The 21,940-nt window shown below is 37.0% G+C and overlaps 1 protein-coding gene and 1 long non-coding RNA gene across 3 annotated transcripts in view; one reads left to right on the top strand and one right to left on the bottom strand.

Annotated features, from left to right (window-relative positions):
* Nucleotides 1–9,113, bottom strand: part of RIPK2 (receptor interacting serine/threonine kinase 2) — a 35,999-nt gene extending 26,886 nt beyond the window's left edge. Inside the window, exons 1-3 of one of the 2 annotated variants that reach the window (XM_012465089.3) lie at nt 8,698–9,113; nt 3,482–3,635; nt 961–1,116 (exon numbers count right to left, since the gene is read on the bottom strand). In XM_012465089.3, the coding sequence (XP_012320512.1) occupies nt 961–1,116; nt 3,482–3,635; nt 8,698–8,870 (483 nt within the window). In that variant the 5' untranslated portion in view covers nt 8,871–9,113. Of the gene's footprint in view, nt 1–960; nt 1,117–2,379; nt 2,618–3,481; nt 3,636–8,697 lie in introns of those variants that run through there. The other variant, XM_064384349.1, reaches the window with a different exon arrangement.
* A 244-nt stretch (nt 9,114–9,357) lies between these two features.
* LOC135278025 (uncharacterized) overlaps nt 9,358–21,940 on the top strand; it is a 29,374-nt gene continuing 16,791 nt past the window's right edge. The window contains exon 1 of the long non-coding RNA XR_010345574.1: nt 9,358–9,891. This is a non-coding gene — a long non-coding RNA (uncharacterized LOC135278025). The remainder of the gene's footprint in view (nt 9,892–21,940) is intronic.

Genomic DNA, 21,940 nt, shown 5'->3' with positions numbered 1-21,940 from the left:
GGTACAGCCACTCTGGAAAATAGTTGGATACTTTCTTTAAAAACTAAACACACCCTTATCATATGACCCAGCATTTGCATTCTTGGACATTTATCACAGAGTAATGAAGACTTATGTTTAATCATAAACCTGTACATCTTTATTCAAAGCAGCTTTATAATAATTAGTCCAATCTGGAAAGAACCAAAATGTTCCTCAAATGGTTAACTGTGATACTTTTATACTGTGGAATACTATTTATCAATAAAAAACAACCATGATACAAGAACAACTTAGATGGATCTCAAGAGCATCATGTGAAGTGAACAAAGCTAATCTCAAAATATCACATACTATGATTCCACTTATATAGCATTTTCAAAATGACAAAATGAAAGAGATAGAAAGCACATTAGCGGCCATGAGGGGTACAGATTATGGTAGGGAGGAAGTGGGTGTGGTAGCATGAGTGGTATCTTTGTGGTGATGTTATGAGTAGTGCTATACCTTGATTGTTGTGGTTACACAAATCTATCCATGTGATAAAGTAATAGTACTATGTACACACATTGTACTAATGCCAAATTCCTGGTCTTGAAATTATACCATTATTATGTGTGACATAACAATGTGGGAAACTAGGTGAAGGAGACATAAAACCTCTTTATTACCTTTGCAACTTCCTATAAATATATAATAATTTAAAAATAAAAAGTAAAAAAAGGTAATCTTGACAATTCAATTAAGAAACATAACAGCTTTGTATTTCGTATCATAATTCTATCTCTGTCTGGGAACAACTTCCTAATTGCAGTAGGAAGAAGAATAGAAGATAGAAATTAGGGGCTATGGAAATTATTATTTATCAGTCCCTATCTCTAAGGACAGATATGAAATTGGCTAGGCCAAAGAAATAATTAAAAAGTATTTTTAAAACTATTAAGGACAAGGAAACAGACAAACTTTTAAAAAAGTAATTACCTTAACATGAAATTCACTGTCCAATAAGATATTCTGAGTTTTCAAGTCATGATGAAGTAAAGGAGGAGTCATATTGTGCAGGTAATTTACACCAAGTGCAATTTCATGCAGGATGCGAAATCTCACCGGCCAAGCAACATCAGGATATTCAATTTTCTTCATATATATGTGAAAAGAAATAAAATGAAATTAGTCCAAATTTCACTAGGTTTCACACTTAGAAAGTTAAATATTCCATGAGGAAATACAGTATAAACTAAGGTAAAAACATATGCTTATTTTTATAAAAGAGCATCAATTTGATAGGGTTTAACATTTTCATGTCTTACTTTCCTCACTTTATAGAGAAAATCATGATAACTTTATAGCACCAATACTTGCTTTTAGTTTATATTGGTCATGCAACTACACGGTTTTGGGTCTTCTTTCTTCAACTAACACAGATCTCAATTATTTTGTGTCTGTACATAGCCAGAGTCATATACTTACACCCACCTCCACCACCCCATTCTATGTCTTAATCAGGTAATTTGAGTGCACACACATACAAAATTACACACAATTTGTTTTTAGGAAATACCAAGCCATTCATTAAAAAATTATATTTTAATTTGTCTATTAATATGAAATCATACATTATTATAACAATCACTGCATAAGTAATAAATTATAATACTGACTAAGCATTATCGTATATTTAATCATATAATTAATATATCTGCATTCCAGGTTATAAAATAAGCCTTTGTTTTGTTTTTATGGAAAGGACAGTCATTTTTGTTTCTAAACCTACACAGTACAGAAACACTTAAAAGGTTATGTTTTATTTTTCATGGTACTCAAATAATATCCATCTGAGCTTTCTTAAAATAAATGTTTTCTGAACATAAAAGTTAATGTAGCTTCCAAGGAGAATGAACGTACTCCGGAAGATCAGGCAATTTGGGAAGATTGACAATGAATCACCAGGCACCATGCCACATTTTTCTAAATGCTATGAAAAAGACTGTTTCTACTGAAAGTACAAAACTGTTCTTGACAAGTTTTTCTGTAAATGCATCAGCTTATAGTTCAGTGATCAATCTGGCAGGGTGGGGAGTAGCTCAAAATATTTTAGATAGTTTAAAATTCATTTTGAGTTTTTTCAATGAATTTTGTGACGTTGGGGAGGGTTCTTCAAGATAAACTCCACCCTAAATAATGCAATATAGGAAACCAAGAGAAACACAAAAGACTAATGCAGAATATTACTTTCTCTGGTATACACAGAGACCTGTCCCCTAGAGAAACTGAATCTTTTAATCTGTAAAAAAGGTAACTTTTTCTGAAAATTATGTATTAAACAGTAACCAGGCCTCTCTGCAGTACAGTGTAATATGGAGGCTTGTGATCACGGAGACAAGGGAGAAAAGTGCTCACCCTTTATTTTATAATTTTTTTCCAGGAGTTAACAATCCCCCTAGAGGAGGCTGTAGAATTTCCAATGAGCTGCAAATTTGGGTGCCAGAGTATCTACTGGAGTGTGAGAAGAAAATATTAGATTTCCACTTATACTCATTTCTCAACAAAAATAAAAGAGAAATTGTGATATATTAATATTTGTATATTGGTTGCTTTGGTAGTTACACAAATCTTACAGTCTGACACCAGTTACTTATTCCATCCTTGTTTCAAATGGTCACAAGTCATGAGTAGAATGTGATGTATTCTGAAACAAAGAGAAGGTACTCTATGACTGACTGACAATGGCACCACTTTCCCTTGGTCACTTACAGCACATTGTGTTACACCATAATTTAGGAGTATCCACTGATTGAATTTTGTAGATTATTACAATTTTAATTAAGCCAACCCTCACAAAATGGACCAAGTGGTTTAAAAAGATTTATTGAAACTACAGACTCATAATATTAATAATGTAAGCTCAAGCAAACACCCTTAATTGAATACATGTATTTTGAGAATGAGGATTCCTGGATTTGTTTACTCATGAAATTCACAGTCAAAGAAAGAGTGAATGGTACCTTGGGAAAAAAGATAAATGGCTCATACCACTGTCTATTATTAGAAAAGCTAATGTATCTGGCATTCAGAGATAATTTATTAACATTTGGCCTGCTAATTCAGAACTTTATGAACTGGCATTAGTAACATTAAATTTGAATTTGAAATTGCTATTAATATAAAATAAAATATCACTTAACAGTGGATTTTACAGTGTACAAAGTTTATCTTTTCCATATCTATCCATGTAATATGCATATAAATACTAGAATTTGTTATAAATGTCAGGAATGGTAACCCAGGCAAAATAATCTAGAGTACAGGGCCTGAATCCACAGTGTTTTAATCAACACAAAAATGTCACAAAAGGTAAACTTTTATCCCTGTAATAGTTTTTCATTTTTCTTCGATTCATCTATATATTCCTAAGTAATCTAATCAAATATAAAATCAAAGGAAAATATAGTTTGAATAATAGAAATTGCGATTATGGCCACTGAAAATGTGTAATACTTACCCTATGTAGGAGTTCATTTAATGATCCATTTGGCATGTATTCAGTAACTATTCCCAAAAATTCAGGCTCATTGCAAATTCCCAAAATTGGAAGAATGTAACTAAATCTAGCTTTGTGTAAAATTTCGGCTTCTCTTAAGACATCCTTTCTTTCACTAAGAAAAGAAAATGCATAATTACTTCAAGTAATACAAAATATACAATTATCATGCCTGTAAGATTAAGCCTGGATTTTTTGATTAATTAGCTATGTAACCTCATGTAAATTATGCAACTTCTCTGCACCTTAGTTTCATCATATTTAAAACAGAAATAATACCTACCCTATATATTCCACAGGTCTGTTTAGAGACCAAAATAACTTCTACAAGCCACTGATAGGTAAAAGTGCTATACACAGGTTATTATTATTGTACTTTTCCTAAGAAAGGGAAAGAACACAGTATTAACTTTATAAAGTTTATGTTAGAATAACTGGTGCTTGAATGAATTACAGGATTATGTTGTATTCAAATGAACATATTTTATTAGAATATTAAATTTTATGGTTGCATACCATGTAAACATCTTCCAAATATCCTGAATATTAAAATATTTAAATGTTATAGATTTAATAGCTGCATACAAGTCAATAATATTTATAAATTATATGCCAGAACTCAGAAAAAGAACACTGAGAACAGGTAAATGTTTAATAATATTAATAAATTGCTGGGGTAACTCTGGCTCCCAGGTTCATTTGCTTATTCATATGTAAAACAAATACATATTTAACTTTTTTTTCCCTATTTTTCTTTGCCACTTAGGCTAGAGTCCAGTGGTGTGATCACAGCTTATTATAGCCTGGAACTCCTGGGTTCAAGCTATCCTCCCACTTTGCGTTCCCAATAGCTAGCCCTACAGGCATGCTACCGTGCTTAGCTTTTTTTTGTAGAGACGAGTTCTCACTATGATGTTGCTCAGGCTGGTTTCAAACTTCTGGGCTCAAGTCATTCTCTAGTTCCAGCCTCCCAACGTGCTGGGATTACAAGTGTCAGCCACCTTGCCTGGCCACATTTAACTTTTATTATGAATAAAGAACTATGGTCAGCATTATGGAGAATATATAGATTAAAAAGATACAGTCTTTGCCTTCAAGTTGCTCAGAAATCTTTTAAGTAAAATAAAAATATAAGTCAGAATGTAAAACATGCTACTAAAAGAGAAAAGGAAACTATGAGGAGTTCAGAAAAAAAGACAGTACATTTGAGGTTAGGGGAGTCATTTACAGAAAAGTAGGATTTTGATCCCAGCTATACCTTAAGAATGCTGTACCTTAAGAATGGACAGAATTTAAACATTGGAGAGAAGGTACCTAAGACAAATGAGGCCTCCCTTGAGGAGGGGATGTGTCTTTCTTTTTAACCTATATATGCCTACCACTTGGAACAGTGTCCTGGACATAGTAATATAGGAGATGTCCAATAGGTAGGTATCAGATGAATTCAAGGATGTTAAAGGGAGGGCTACGTTTGGGAAATTGTGAATTGTTTAATGCAGACCAGGATAGGTAATATGAAAGGAGGGAGGGTGAATAAGACAGGTTAGGGCCATATCTTAGTCTTAAAGCCAGGCTGGGGGGTAAAACTTAATTTAGCAGTCATTAAATTGTGACTAATGGTGTTTTTTGTTTTTGTTTTTTTTTAACACACAAAACACACACTGGAAACTTATTTATTTTTGTGACACACCAGGTCTTGCTGTGTTGCCCAGACTGGCCCTCCCTACTTTGCCTCCTGAGTAGCTGGGACTACAGGGGTGTGCCAATGTTCCTGGTATGACTGAAAGCTTTTGAGTCAGGGAATGACAGTAGAATAAAATTTTAAGATGATTAACTTGGCAACAAGATGTAGGATCAGGAGAAAGTGGGAGAGTTTGAAATTCAGGTGTTAGGGGATTTTAATACCACTTAAGATGTAAACCTAAAACCTAAACATAAAACTACAAAGGTAGCAGTGAAAATGGAAAGACAAATGCTAGGTGAATAGAATGCCCGTGTTGTGGTGACTGACTATAGGGGATTAAAAAAAAAAAATGAAAGAGAATTAGAGATGCCATTATTTTTTTTACCCTGGATGGCTGGATGTGGGTTGCAGCAATGACAGAAATAGAAATGCTTCCAGGAGACGTCTATTAGGTAAGTAATGATGATAAGTTAATTCCTACACCTCCGAAGCTCTGAATGAATGGTTGTTGAAATATGAACAGCAATAGACATTCAGGACTAGACTAAGAGGACTACTTTAAAAACAAACAAAAAAAGCAAAAAAAAAAATCTTAGTCGTTTATTTTTTGAATAGGTCACAAATTTCTATTTCTTAAAATTCAAGAGTAACAAGAAGGCATAAAGTGAAAAGCGTCTCTCATTCTCTCTGTCCTTCAATCACTTAATACTCCAACTACAAGAAAACCAATTATATCAGTTTGTGAGGCCCGTTTTAATTAAATGTCTATTCCCTAAATGGAAATAGGTCTGTATTTGCCCCAAGAGATTTGGGCCAAGAAGACACAGAGGATGACCCTGAAGATTCCTGGATACTAAGAACAATGGAGAGTGGATGCTGCAGAAGTCTCAGTGATACTTTACACACTCTTTCCTCCTCCCATTAAGAGTATGAGGCATTCTTCTTTCCACTGTGATCCTTTTACATGTCAGTCACTTTATATGCACTAGCATTCTACAATCAACCTCTAAATATAGTTTCATTATCTCCACTTTATAAATGAGGGCACTGAGGCTCAGAAAAATTAATACTTTTCTGGTCACACTAATAAATGGCAGGGTTGGCATCAGATTTGAATTACAATCATGGGACCTTAAAGCCTGCATTTTTTCTACCCTGTTGCTTGATCAAAGAACATCATAGTATGAAAGTTCTTGAAGACAGATTTTTGGCAAGATTGAGTGAATGGGAAATTTTTTTAAAAGCCAAAATATTTTAAAAATTGATTTTTACATTTTGAAAATAAAGGTGTAAAGTACAGCTTGTATAGTCACATCACCAAAATTAACTCAAAAATTCAATTAAAAAGTTATGTCATGTACAGGGTATTTGAACAATCAACTGGACTCATTACTTATAAGGGTGGGAAGATTGTTGGGGAAGGTCCACTCATCGGATAGAAGTCAGGTTATAGAGACTGATTCACCAAACATTAAAATAAGAACATGTAACACTGCATAAACTTATTTTTCTTTCAGGTCATCCAAAAAAACAATGCAAACATTGTTCTCCATAGCCGGAGAAACACATGCATTTATTATTCCTATAAGTGAGGAAAGAGACACCAGTGAGTCAACTGCATAGTATCAACTAACACTCAGACTACATAAATACTGCAATGATAAGATCTGAGGTAACAAATTGGAGAAAAGAATGTGATACAGTAATGCCAGAGTGTTTCACTGATCTTATGGCTCCCTTGAAGACAGAATTAATTTCCTACCCAATTCAGTGAAGAATTTTAGACTATGAAAATTGTTCATGAGTATGGGAAGGAAACTCCCTCTTCACTTCTTGGTCTCCAAACCACACAAAGTTGAGATAAATTAAAATCTTGAGAAGCAGCACCCAAAATGGGAGGATCAATTGGCTTTTCAATACCTAATGGGTTCATCAGTGTTACATTTCCATATAGTATTTGCATAACTGGTTCTAACATATATCTGTCCTCTCTAACCACCACCTTTAAAAGTTGACTACAGACACACATACATACTTGCCCAGCACTCGCTCCACAGAATGGAAGGCCCAAAGTAAACAGACACCACACCTTGTATATCACTTAATCTGGATTATGACAGACAAGAAGTGGCCAAATCTGTGCCATTTAGGCCATCTAAGCCTGACAGTGAGAGACAATGAAAAAAAGCCACAGGTAGGTGAAAATCCAGTAACTGGCAAGGCGGAAGCTGAGGAATTTATCTGATACTGCATACTCACAGCTTCTGGCCCATTAGGCATCTGTGATGATGTATTTTCACATTAGATATAGGAGGAGAAGAGAATGTTGCAATCATGGATGTTAACTCACTAAGAGCTGAATGCTGGGCCTAGTAAAATCCCTGTAGGAAGTAAAATACACAAGACTAGTGACCAGACCATTGATTAATACACAGTCACAGGTCATGGCACGCGGTTGAAATGTTTCTCTGAAAACAGAAACTAATGTTAACTGTTCCTTAAAACCCGGACAAACTAATAAGTGAAAGCCATCTACAATTTTTGGCCATTTAACAGTCTTTTGGTTCAATTTATTGTGGCAAAAATAGCACACATTTCCTCTATTACAATCTTCCCTGTTAGAGAAACTGAGAGTGGGACAAACTGAACTGCTAGTATTGAGTATGACATAAAACGCTCCTGACTACACGTTCCTGAATACACATAATACACCACAAACAAAACAAAAACAATAAAAAGGAAAACATCCTAGATTCTAAAGCAGCGCTGTTCAATAAACATATAATGTGAACACCACATACAATTTAAAATTTTCTCATGGCCACATAAAGTAAAAAGAAACACATGAAATAAATTTCAACATCTTATATTTAACCCAAGATACCAAAAATACTATTTCACCATATAATCAATAAACAACTATTAATAAAAATATTATAAGTTTTTTTTATATAAATACTAAGCATTCACACTCTGGTATGTATTTTACACTTAGCTCACATTTCAATTCGGATGGGCACATTTCAAGTGTTCAACAGCTACCTGTGGCTAAGAGCTACCTCTTGGACAGTGCAGCCCTACAGCCCGATTTCAAAAATAAGGAAAAAACAAAGCAAACAAAACCCACACTCACTATATATAAACACACATCAATTTCAATAAACACGGTGTTTAGAGTTAGGCAGATTGCTGATTTTTGGAGTATGAAGAGAGGACGCCTAGGAGCAAGAGGGAAGGAGAGGAAGGGCAACAGAGAGATGCCTGGAGGAACGCAACTGCTGCATCTCCAGAGAAGCCGGTGCCCCCTGCCGTGCCAGAGCGGGAAGGGTTGGTGCTCCCTACCTCCCAAGCTTGAAGGGCTGCCTAGAGGTGACGAGGTGGGGCCGGCCCCAAGCGGTCACTGCCATTTGGGCTCTAGAGTCCGTTTGTTCGGGGGCTTGAGGGGGTGCAGGAGAGTTGGGGGCTGTTCCTGGAAACCCCAGTAGCTGCCTACCTGTCGAGCAGCGGGGTGTGGATGTGCAGGTGCTTCACGGCCACCTGGACGCGCCAGTCTGCGTGACGGGCGGACGACACAGTGCCCGAGGCGCCGCGGCTCAGGTAGCGCAGGTCGGCGAGCTTGTGGTAAGGAATGGTGGGCAGGGCACTGCAGATGGCCTCCCCGTTCATGGTCGCGAGCGCTCAGGCCGGTTCCGGGTGTGCCCCCTGCTCCGGCGGGCTTCCAGGGCTCTCCCGCCACTCTCGGGGGCCCAGATCCGCCCCTGCACAAGCGAAGCCGGCAAGATCTTTACTGCCCCGCGACACTAGGTCACGAGGCCTCCCATTCCCCGGGCGGCCCACGTCAGCCGCTGTTTCTCCGAACAAGAGCGGATTTCTTTTCTGAAGACTGGGGACAACGCCGTAGCGCCGCGGAGAAGCTTCCTCTCTCGCAGCCCCGGCCTTCCTGGGCGCGCGCCGCCGCTCGGTCCGGCCGTCCGAGCTCCTCCCTCCCCAAACTTCGCAGACGACGTCAGCGGCGGACAGCGAGGCGGGGAGAGGGGCCGCCCGCTCGCGGCCCTCCCTCCTGGCTCTCGCCTCGGCCTGCTGTCGGGATCCTCCGTCCGTTGGCGCGGCCGAGGCCGAGGGGCTGGGGCGGGCGGCCGGGAAGTGGGAAAGAGAGCCAGAGGCGCTCCTTTTGTCTTTTCTTCCCATCCCCCAGGTTTGGGAAAGTTTTCTTTTTGGGAAACCCCCTCTCTTCGGCCTGCTGGCGGTGTCGGATTGGTTAGCAGCCCCCATCCCCCATTCCCGAGAGGATTCTCCTACGGTCCACAAGTCTTCCGGAAGTTGCCAAACCCGGGTGGTAGCGGCGTCCGGGTGGGGGCTTTATTAGGCGGCGGGGGGTTCTGCTCTTCGAGCCGGTCCCAACTCTGCGCTTGCGCAGGAAGCGATTTGGGGCGTGTGGTAAATTCCGAGGGCTCCACACTTAAGAGGCTCTACACTCTCCTGTTTAACTGGACTCCAATCTTCGTTTATTTCCAGCCACTTCAGGACTGAGAGGTGGATGATAAACCCTGTCATAGTAGAGCAAGTTCAGGTGTTTAACACCTGTTACATGGAATCTGCCTTTCTCCCTCTTCTTTCTTACTCCCATAAGTTTATATGTACAGAGATTGAAAAATAACCTTGAGAGAGTCCATCCCTCTAACTCCAGGTAAGACTGCAAATAATTCTTTCTTATAAACCTGGGAGGAATGCAGTCGGTGTTTCATGCCAACCAAAAAAGACTGCAAACATTTTTCCATCTTTCTGCCTTAAACACCTTTCTACTTAGATGACTATTTTGTAAGGTATGAGTGCAAATATTATATACAATACCAAGTCTATGCTAGGTGTTTAATGAATTCTAGAGCTTCAGTAATAAGGAATGACTGGAATAGATTTCTGCCTACAGAGAGTTAATGCTTATTGTAGTTTTGCATTACCTGAAATGAGAGTATCAATGTTAGGTTTTACAATAGTGGGAGGTTGTAGACAATAGTGTGTTTCAAATTATCATTTATAATAAAATGTTCAGCACTAAATGTTGGTCTGATACTCTGTGCTTTACTGCTTAATAAGTTTTTTTTGTTTGTTTTGTTTTCCCCTGAGATGGAGTCTTGCTCTGTCACCCAGTCTGGAGTGCAGTGGCACTCTGCTCACTGCAACCTCCGCCTGCCGGGTTCAAGCAATTCTGCCTCAGCCTCCTGAGTAGCTGGGATTACAGGCGCCCACCACCATACCCGGCTAATTTTTGTATTTTTTAGTAGAGACCGGGTTTCACCATGTTGGCCAAGTTAGTCTAGAACTCCTGACCTTGCGATCCGCCCACCTTGGCCTCCCAAAGTGCTGGGGTTATGGGCGTGAGCCACCGCACCCAGCCAGTAAACTTTTTTCTTAAAAACTACTCAGAAGACTTTTCCATTCATTCATTCATTCATCCAGTCAGTTAATTAAAAACCTGAGTCCTAAAAAAAGAGAACAACAACAAAAAATAAACAGGGAAGAAATGATCCAAATAATAATTTTAAAAATTTTGCCAGGACCAAAGGGCAGGGGTCTTCATATTTAAAGGGCCCACTGAATAAAAAGACCTACATTAAAGCACATCATTAAAAAGGTGAGAACACTAAGACTAAAGGAAAGATTCTAAACGTTTTCAGAGGACAAAAATAAAAATTAAGAGTATGGGATTTAGAATGCCATTGGATTTCTTAACAATGTTATTAAGTCATTGTTATCCTAACATACAATGAAGTGAAATTTTTTCAATATTCCAAAGGACAGTAATTTCCAACTTAGAATTCTGTAGTCAAACTATCTGTTAAATATAAGGGCAGAATAAAAACATTTTCACGTATACAAGGATGAAATACTTTCCATTTACTTTTGTTTTTTTGGAAAAAAAAAAAAAAAAAAGCTCCTAGAGAATGTGTTCCAACAAAACATGAGAGTAGGCCAAGAAAAAGAAAGAGGTGGGATCCAGAAAACAAGACCAGGAAATTAAGAAGGGAAACTCCAGGGTGAGAGAAATGTGGGAGAATTGGAGAGCAACCCATTTTCACTGAACAGGGAGATGGCAGACTTCAAGAGAAAACAGTAGTTACAGTAATTGAAATGATAGATTATCTAATTTTGAGTATTTGAGAAATTATAGTGATAGATGTTTGATAGATCTAATGAAATACAGGATAAAGTTGGAGAATGAACTGTAAAAAAATCCCAGTAAAAAAAGGAAACAATTGTTAATTCTATGAAAATTATTTTAGAAGGGAAACAACATTTCTCTAAACTGTTTTGTGGTGGTGAAAAATGCAGAGCTTTTTAGAGCTTTTGAAATGCTAATATACATCTCTAAGAAGGAGAGAGCATGAAGCATAGAACTTCATGGAATTTATTTGTATTGTTAATTACATTACTTTTAAATTTATTTTAAAAAACCATATTCACATGGTTTAAAATTTAAAACAATAAGGACACATAATGCAGTAGAAAAATTAAGTAAAGGACTTAGATCCCTTGAAAAAGAGATGAAAAGGTACTCAACATCATTAATTATCAGGGAACCATGAATTTTAGCTACAGTGCAACACTACTATCCAAATAGTAGAATGAATAAAATTAAAAAGACAGAATATACCAAGTGTGAGTGAGGATTTGGAGCAACAGGAACTCTGCTCATGGGAGTGTTGATTGGTACAAATGTGAGTGAGGATTTGGAGCAACAGGAATACTGCTCATGGTAGTGTTGATTGGTACAATTTTGTAAATTGTATGTCAGTATCTATTACAATTGCAGATATGCAGACCCTGTGATGCAGTAATTCCTTGCTTAGGTATGTGGACATGTGTATGCATCTACTAGAATGTTCATAGCAGTGTTATTTATAATAGTCTCAAACTGGAAATTACCCAAACATTGATAAATAGTAGAATAGATAAATGAATTTTGGCACATTTATGCAATGTAATGTGAAATGGCAATGAAATTAAACAGTGTACAAATATAATGTTGGATGAAAAAAGCCAGATACAGAAGAGTACATATTGCATGGGCCCATTTGTATAAAGTACAAAAATAAAACTAACTTATGCTTATAGAAATCTTCTCTCTAGTAGGGGAGAGGCATTGATTAGAAGGGAATGATGAGGCATTTGGGATAATGGTAATGTTCTATTTTTTTATTCAGGACCTAGGATCTAGGTGCAAGTTGCATAAGTGTATTCAGTTTATGAAAATTCTTGGAGATTACACTCACAAACATTTTTCTGAATACATATTATACTTCAATAAAAAGTTAACTGGCTTAAATATAAAAAACATGCACATGTGTAAACATGCATATATTATATATGCATATATAAATATAGATTTATATAGTCCCTATATTTATTGTCTTTTCATATTTATATATTGTCATATTTCTATATATTTATATATAAATATTTATATATATAATATAATATATATTATAAATATGTATTTATAGATTACATATGCATATTTATACTTAATTATATATATAAAAATATATATCAAATATCTGTCAGTTTTATGTAATTATTATAACGCTGTATACCTGTTCACTTTGCTTGTTTTTTACTTAGTATATTTTGGATATGTTTCCATATAAATGCATAAAAACCTCCCTCATCCTTTTTTATTTTCTAAAGGCTGATGGATATACCACAATTTATCCCCCATTGACAGGCATTTACTTTGTTTCCACACATATGGTGTTATAGATAATGCTGCAATAGTTAATTTTTGCTTATGTCATTTCATACATGTATATCTACATATTCCAGAAGCCAAATTGCTGGATAAAAGAGTATGTTCATTTGTAACTTTGGTTGATGTCATTGAATTGTTCTTCATTGAAGTTATACTAGTTTTCTTTTCCTGTAGATGATGAGAATAGCTATTTCTCCACACACTTACTTTCTTTCCTTTTTTAAAAAAATATTTATATTGGCTTATCTTTTTAGTTTGTATTTGGATTTTAGCAACAGTTCATTTAGAGGAGACACAAAATCTTTTAGTAACAATTTATGATGACAATGTTGACATGTGTATTAATTGTTCTTCCCAATAGTTCTTTTTAGAGCTCTAAAGAGAATTCTAAAAATAATTACTTTGCCTCTCCCAATCTAATGTTTTATTTATTTTTTCACAAAGGTTATTGACTTTATTGAGCACTGTTTTCTTCTTTTTTTAAAACAATTATTTATTATACTTTAAGTTCTGGGGTGCATGTGCAGATCATGCAGATTTGTTACATAGGTATACACGTGCCATGGTGGTGGTTTGCTGTATCCATCACTCCGTCATCTACATTAGGTATTTCTTCTAATGTTATTTCTCCCCAATCTCCCCACCCCCTGCTATTCCTCCCATATCCCCCTACCCCCCAGGTCCCAATGTGTGATATTCCCCTCCCTGTATCCATGTGTTTTCATTGTTCAACACCCACTTATGAGTGAGAACATGCAGTGTTTCTTTTTCTATTCTTGTGTCAATTTGCTGAGAATGATAGTTTTGCAGCTACATCCATGTCCCTGCAAAGGACATGAACTCATCCCTTTTCATGGCTGCATAGTATTCCATGGTGTATATGTGTCACATTTTCTTTATCCAGTCTATAAAGTCTTTGGTTGATTCCAACTCTTTGCTATTGTGAACAGTGCTGCAATAAACATGTGCATGTGTCTTTATAATAGAATGATTTATAATCCTTTGGGTATAGACCCAGTAATGGGATTGCTGGGTCAAATGTTATTTCTATTTCCAGATCCTTGAGGAATCGCCACACTGTCTTCCACAATGGTTGAATTAATTTACACTCCCACCAACAGTGTAAAAGTGTTCCTACTTCTCCACATCCTCTTCAGCATCTATCCTCTCCTGAATTTTAAATGATGACCATTCTAACTGGCGTGAGGTGATATTTCAGTGTGGTTTTGATGTGCACTTCTCTAATAACCAGTGATGATAGCTTTTTTTCATATATTTGTTGGCTGCATAAATGTCTTCTTTTGAAAAGTGTCTGTTCATATCCTTTGCCCACTTTTTGATGGGGTTGTTTGTTTTTATCTTGTAAATTTAAGTTCTCTGTAGATTCTGGATATTAGCCCTTTGTCAGATGGGTAGGTTGCAAAAATTTTTTTCCCATTCTGTTGATTGCCGGTTGACTCTATTGATAGCTTCTTTTGCCGTACAGAAGCTCATAAGTTTAATTAGAACCCATTTGTCTATTTTGGCTTTTGTTGCCATTGCTTTTGGTGTTTTAGTCATGAAGTCGTTGCCCATGCCTATGTCCTGAATGATATTGCCTAGGTTTTCTTCTAGAGTTTTTTATAGTGTTAGGCCTCATGTTTAAATCTTTGATCCATCTATGTTAATTTTTGTATAAGGTATAAGGAAGGGATCCAGTTTCAGCTTTCTACATATGGCTAGCCAGTTTTCCCAACATCATTTATTACATAGGAAATCCTTTCCCCATTGCTTGTTTCTGCCAGGTTTGTCAAAGATCAGATGGTTGTAGTTGTGTGGCATTGCCTCTGAGGCCTCTGTTCTGTTCCATTGGTCTGTATCTCTGTTTGGTATCAGTACCATGCTGTTTTGGTTACTGTAGCCTTGTAATATAGTTTGAAGTCAGGTAGTGTGATACTTCCAGCTTTGTTTTTTTTTTTTTTGCTTAAGATTGTCTTGGCTATGCAGGCTCTTTTTTGGTTCCATATGAAGTTTAAGGTGGTTTTTTTCAATTCTGTGAAGAAAGTCAATGGTAGCTTGATGGGGATAGCATTTAATCTATAAATTACTTTGGGCAGTATGGCCATTTTCATAATATTGATACTTCGTAACCATGAGCATGGAACGTTTTTCCATCTGTTTGTGTCTTCTCTTATTTCCTTGAGCAGTGGTTTGTAGTTCTCCTTAAAGAGGTCCTTCACATACCTTGTTAGTTGTAGTCCTAGGCATTTTATTCTTTTTGTAGCAATTGTTAGTGGGAGTTCACTCATGATTTGGGTCTCTGTCTATTATTGGTATATAGGAATGCTCGTGATTTTTGCACATTGATTCTGTATCCTGAGACTTTGCTGAAGTTGCTTATTAGCTTAAGGAGATTTTGGGCTGAGATGATGGGGTTTTCTAAATATACAATCATGTCATCTGCAAACAGGGACAATTTGACGTCCTCTCTTCCTAGTCTAATACCCTTTATTTCTTTCTCTTGCCTGATGGCCCTAGCCAGAACTTCAATACTGTGTTGAATAGGAGTGGTGAGAGAGGGCGTCCTTGCATCGTGCCAGTTTTCAAAGGGAATGCTTCCAGGTTTTGGCTATTCAGTATGATATTGGCTGTGGGTTTGTCATAAATAGCTCTTGTTATGTTTAGGTACAATCCGTTGATACCTAGTTTATTGAGAGTTTCTAGCATAAAGTGCTGTTGAATTTTTTTGAAGGCCTTCTCTGTATCTATTGAGATAATCATGTGGTTTTTGTCTTTGGTTCTGCTTATGTGATGAATTATGTTTATAGATTTGCGGATGTTGAACCAGCCTTGCATACCTGGGATGAAGCTGACTTGATTGTGATGGATAAGCTTTTTGATGTGCTGTTGGATTCAGTTTGCCAGTATTTTATTGAAGATTTTTGCATCAATGTTGATCATGGATATTGGCCTGAAATTTTCTTTTTTAGTTGCATCTCTGCCAGGTTTTGGTATCAGGATGATGACGGTCTATAAAATGAGTTAGGGAGGTTTTCTTCTTTCTGTATTGTTTGAAACAGTTTCAGAAGGAATGGTAGCAGTTTCTCTTTGTCCCTCTGGTAGAATTTAGCAGTGAACCTGTCTGGTCCTGGACTTTTTTGGTTGGCAGGCTATTAATTGCTGCCTCAACTTCAGACCTTGTTATTGATTTATTCAGGAATTCAACTTCTTCCTGGTTTAGTCTTGGGAGGGCTTAAGTGTCCAGGAATTTATCCATTTCTTCTAGATTTACTGGTTTATTTGTATCGAGGTGTTTGTAGTAATCTCTGATGGAAGTTTGTATTTCTGTGAGATTGGTGGGGATATCTCCTTTATCATTTTTTATTTCATCTATTTGAATCTTCTGTCTTTTCTTTTTTGTTTGACTGGCTAGTGGTCTATCTATTTTGTTCATCTTTTCAAAAAACCAGCTCCTGGATTTATTGATTTTTTGAAGGATTTTTTGTGTCTCTATCTCCTTCAGTTCTGCTTTGATCTTAGTTATTTCTTGCCTTCTGCTAGCTTTTGAATTTGTTTGATGTTGCTTCTCCAGTTCTTTTAATCTTAACATTAGGGTATTGATTTTATATCTTTTCTCACTTCTCTGGTAGGCATTTAGTGCTATAAATTTTCCTCTAGACACTGCTTTAAATGTGTCTCAAAGATTCTGGTACGTTGTGTCTTCGTTTTCATTGGTTTTGAAGAACATCTTTATTTCTTCCTTCATTTCATCATTTGTCCAGTAGTCATTCAGGAGCAGGTTTTTTAGTTTCCATGTAGTTGTGCGGTTTTGAGTAACAGCAGTGCAGTAATAGTGGGAGATTTTACTCACAGCATTAGACAAATCATCTGGACAGAAAATCAACAAAGAAACATTAGACATAAACTATACTCTAGAAAAAAATGAACCCACGAAACATACAGAACATTCTACTCAACAACTGCAGTATATATATTCTTCTTATCAGCACAGGGAGGAACCAAATAAACAAAAGGAAAAATGAAGAAAGAGACATTATAAATGATACCACAGGAATACAAAACGTCATCAGAGACTACTATGAACAACTATATGTTCACAAACTGGAAAACTTAGAGAAAATAGAAATATTCCTGGAAACATACAAGCTTCCACATTTGAACCAGGAAGAAATATAAATCCTGAACAGATGAATAATGTGTTGTGAGACTGGATAAGTAATACAAAATTTCTCAACAAAAAAGAGTACAGTACCAGATGAATTCACAGCCATATTCTGCCAAATATACAAAGAGAAACTGATACCAGTCTTCTGAAACTGTTTCAAAAAAATCGAGGAGGTGAGAATTCTTCCTAATTTATTCTATGAACCCGGTATCATACTGATATCAAAAACATATAAGGACACAACAACAAAAAAGAAAATTACAGATAAATATCCCCGATTAACATAGATGCAAAAATCCTAAGCAAAATACCACCAAGCCAAATCAAACAGCACATCAAAAAGTTAGTACAGCATCATCAAGTGGGTTTTATACCAGGTATGCAAGGATGGTTTACTGTATGTGAACCAATTAATGTGCTTCACCACAAAAACATAATTAAGGAAAAAAACCATATGATCACCTCAATAGATGCAAAAGGCATTTGATAAAATTTATCCACCCTTCGTGATAAAAAGCCTCAACCAATTAGGCACAGAAGGAACAAACCTTAATATAATAAAAGCCATGTATGCCAAACCAATAGCCAATATCATACTGAATGAGGAAAATGAAAGCATTCCCTTTAAGAACTAGAAATAAGACAAGGATTCCCACTTTCACCACTCCTATTCAGCATAATACTGTAAGTAAGCCAGGTAAAGAAATAAAAGCATCCAAATTGGAAAAGAGGAATTCAGTATATCTCTGTTGATGATATGACTTCATATCTAGAAAACCTTCAAGATTCTATTAAAAAAAAAAACAACTTAGATTTGATAAATGAATTCAGTAAAGTTCAGGATACAAAAGAAATGTACAAAAGTCAGTATCATTTCCATATCCTTATAATGATCAAGGTGATAACCAAATAAAAAAGGCAATTTCATTACAATAACTATGAAAAATACAAAATACCTAGGAATATATTTAACCAAAGAAGTGAAAGGTCTCTATAAGGAAAACTACAATATGCTGCTGAAAAAAATTTTTGATGACACAAACAAATGAAAAAACATCCCATGCTTATAGATCAGATAATTACTGTAATTAAAATGACCTTATTGCCTGATATGATTTGGCTGTGTCCCCACCCAAATCTTATCTTGAATTGTAGTTCCCATAATTCCCACCAGTCATGGGAGGGACCCAGTGGGAGTTAATTCAATCATGGGGCAGTTGTCTTCATGCTATTCTCCTGATACTGAGTTCTCACAAGATCTGATGGTTTTATAAGGGGCTTTCCCCTCTTTGCTCTGTACTTCTTGCTGCTGTCATGTGAAGAAGCATGTGTTTGCTTCCCCTTTTGCCATGATTTTAAGTTTCCTGAGGCCTCCCCAGCCCTGTGGAACTGTGAGTCAGTTAAACCTCTTTCCTTTATAAATTAACCAGTCTCAGATACATCTTTATAGCAGCATGAGAATGGACAAATACAGTAAATTGGTCCTGGCAGAGTGGAGTGTTGCTGTAAAAATGTGGATGTGACGTTGCAACTGGGTATCAGGCAGAGGTTGGAACAGTTTGAAGGGCTCAGAAGATGGGAAAATTTGGTACTTCCTAGAGACCTGTTGAATGACTTTGACCAAAATGCTGATAGTGATATGAATAATAAAGTCCAAGCTGAGGTGGTCTCAGATGGAGCTGAGGAATTTGTTGGGAACTGCAATAAAGGTCACCTTTGCTATGCAAAGAGACTGTCATTTAGCCCCTGCCCTAGAGATCTGTGGAACTTTGAACTTGAGAGAGATGATTTAGGATATCTGATGGAAGAAATTTCTAAGCAGTGAAGTGTTCAAGAGGAAGCAGAGAATAAAATTTTGAAATATTTGCAGCCTGATGATGTCGTAGAAAAGAAAAAAATGATTTTCTGAGGAGAAATTCAAACCAGCAGCCGAAATTGGCATAAGTAACTAGGAGTCAAATGCTAATCAGCAAGAAATGGGGAAAATCTCTTTAGGGCATGTCTGAGACCTTCATGGGAGCCCCTCCCATCACAGGCCCAGAAGCCTAGGAAGGAAAATGGTTTCCTGGGTTGGGTCCAGCACCTCCCTTCTGTGTGCAGTCTCAGTATTTGATGCCCTGTATCCCAGCTGCTCCAGCCATGGCTAAAAGGGGACAAGGTACAGCTCGGGCCATAGCTGCAGAGTGGGGAATCTCCAACCCTTGTCAGCTTCACATGGTGTTGAGCTTGTGGGTGCACAGGAGTGAAGACTTGAGGTTTGTGAACCTCACCTAGATTTCAGAAGATGTATAGAAATGCCTAAATGTCCAGGCAGAAGTTTGGGATTATTTGTTTTCTTGTTATTGAGTAGTCAAGTACTCCGTATGTTTTGGATATTGGTCCCTTATCTAACATATGATTTGCAAATATTATCTGCGAATCTGTGTTAGTTGTTTCCTCTGCTGGGCATAAGCTTTTCAATTTGATGTAATCTCATTTGTCTATTTTTGCTTTCATTGCCTGTGCTTTTGGGGTCATATGCAAGAAATGTCTGTCCATTCCAATGTCATGGAGCTTTTCCCATATGTTTTTTACTAGTAGTTTTACAGTTTCAAGTCTTGAATTTAAAAATTTAATTAATTTTGAGTTGATTTTTCTATAAGTGGTGGAAAAGAGTCTATTTTTATTTTTCTGTATATTGATATTCAGTTCTCCTAATACCACTTAAAGAAGACTGTCTTTTCTCCATTGTGCATTCTTAGCATCTTTTTTGGAACTTAATTGATCATAGATATGTGGGTTTACTTTTGGGCTCTCTGTCTTATTCCATTGCTTGATGTGTCTGTTTTAATTTGAGTATCATGCTGTTTTAATTATTATAGTTTGTAATATATTTTAAAATTCAGTAATGTAATCCCTCCAGCTTTGTTTCTTTCCCTCAAGATTACTTTGGCTATTCAGGGTCTTTTGTGGCTCCACATGAATTTTCTGCTTGTTTTTTCTATCTCTGTGAAAAATAGTATTGGAATTTTGATAGGGGTTGCATTGAGTCTGTAAATTGCTTTGTATAGTATGGATATTTTGACAATATTAATTCTTCCAATCTGTGAACACAGGATATTGTTACATTTATTTGTGACATCTTCAGTTTCTTTTCTTTTCTTTTTTAATTGCTTTTTAGGTTTGGGGGTACATGTGAGGAACACGCAAGATTGTTGCATAGGTGCATACGTGGCAGTGTGATTTGCTGCCTTTCTCCCCTTCACCTATATCTGGCATTTCTCCCCATGCTATCTCTCCCCAACTCCCCACCCCCCGCTGTCCCTCCCCTATTTCCCCCCAACAGACCCCAGTGTGTAGTGCTCCCCTCCCTGTGTCCATGTGTTCTCATTGTTCAACACCCGCCTATGAGTGAGAACATGCGGTGTTTGATTTTGTGTTCTTGTGTCAGTTTGCTGAGAATGATGGTTTCCAGGTTCATCCATGTCCCTACAAAGGACGCAAACTCATCGTTTTTGATGGCTGCATAATATTCCATGGTGTATATGTGCCACATTTTCCCCATCCAGTCTATCATCGATGGGCATTTGGGTTGGTTCCAGGTCTTTGCTATTGTAAACTGTGCTGCAGTGAACATTCGTGTGCATGTGTCCTTATAGTAGAACGATTTATAATCCTTTGGATATATACCCAGTAATGGAATTGCTGGGTCAAATGGAATTTCTATTTCTAGGTCCTTGAGGAATCGCCACACTGTCTTCCACAATGGTTGAACTAATTTACACTCCCACCAACAGTGTAAAAGTGTTCCTATTTCTCCACATCCTCTCCAGCATCTGTTGTCTCCAGATTTTTTTAATGATCGCCATTCTAACTGGTGTGAGATGGTATCTCAATGTAGTTTTGATTTGCATTTCTCTAATGACCAGTGATTATGAGCATTTTTTCATATGTTTGTTGACTTCATGTATGTCTTCTTTTGTGAAGTGTCTGTTCATATCCTTCGCCCACTTTTGAATGGGCTTGTTTGTTTTTTTCTTGTAAATCTGTTTTAGTTCTTGGTAAATTCTGGATATCAGCCCTTTGTCAGATGGGTAAGCTGCAAAAATTTTTTCCCATTCTGTTGGTTGCCGATTCACTCTAATGACTGTTTCTTTTGCCGTGCAGAACCTGTGAAGTTTGATTAGGTCCCATTTGTCTATTTTGGCTTTTGTTGCCAATGCTTTTGGTGTCTTGGTCATGAAGTCCTTGCCTACGCCTATGTCCTGAATGGTTTTGCCTAGATTTTCTTCTATGGTTTTTATGGTATTAGGTCTTATGTTTAAATCTTTAATCCATCTGGAGTTAATTTTAGTGTAAGGTGTCAGGAAGGGGTCCAGTTTCTGCTTTCTGCACATGGCTAGCCAGTTTTCCCAACACCGCTTATTAAACAGGGAATCCTTTCCCCATTGCTTGTTTTTGTCAGGTTTGTCAAAGATCGGATGGTTGTAGATATGTTGTGTTGGCTTCGAAGCCTCTGTTCTGTTCCATTGGTCTATATCTCTGTTTTGGTACCAGTACCATGCTGTTTTGATTACTGTAGCCTTGTAGTATAGTTTGATGTCTGGTAGTGTGATGCCTCCCGCTTTGTTCTTTTTGCTTAGAATTCAGTTGGCTATATGGGCTCTCTTTTGGTTCCATATGAAGTTTAAGGTGGTTGTTTCCAGTTCTGTGAAGAAGGTCATTGGTAGCTTGATGGGGATAGCGTTGAATCTGTAAATTACTTTGAGCAGTATGGCCATTTTCACGATATTGGTTCTTCCTAACCATGAACATGGAATGTTTCTCCATCTGTTTGTGTCCTCT

Source organism: Aotus nancymaae, unplaced genomic scaffold (assembly GCF_030222135.1).
Source record: "Aotus nancymaae isolate 86718 unplaced genomic scaffold, 86718_ANA_hifiasm-v0.15.2.pri h1tg000036l, whole genome shotgun sequence".
NCBI classification, from domain to species: Eukaryota; Metazoa; Chordata; class Mammalia; order Primates; family Aotidae; genus Aotus; species Aotus nancymaae.
This window is presented reverse-complemented; position numbering and strand designations above follow the sequence as displayed.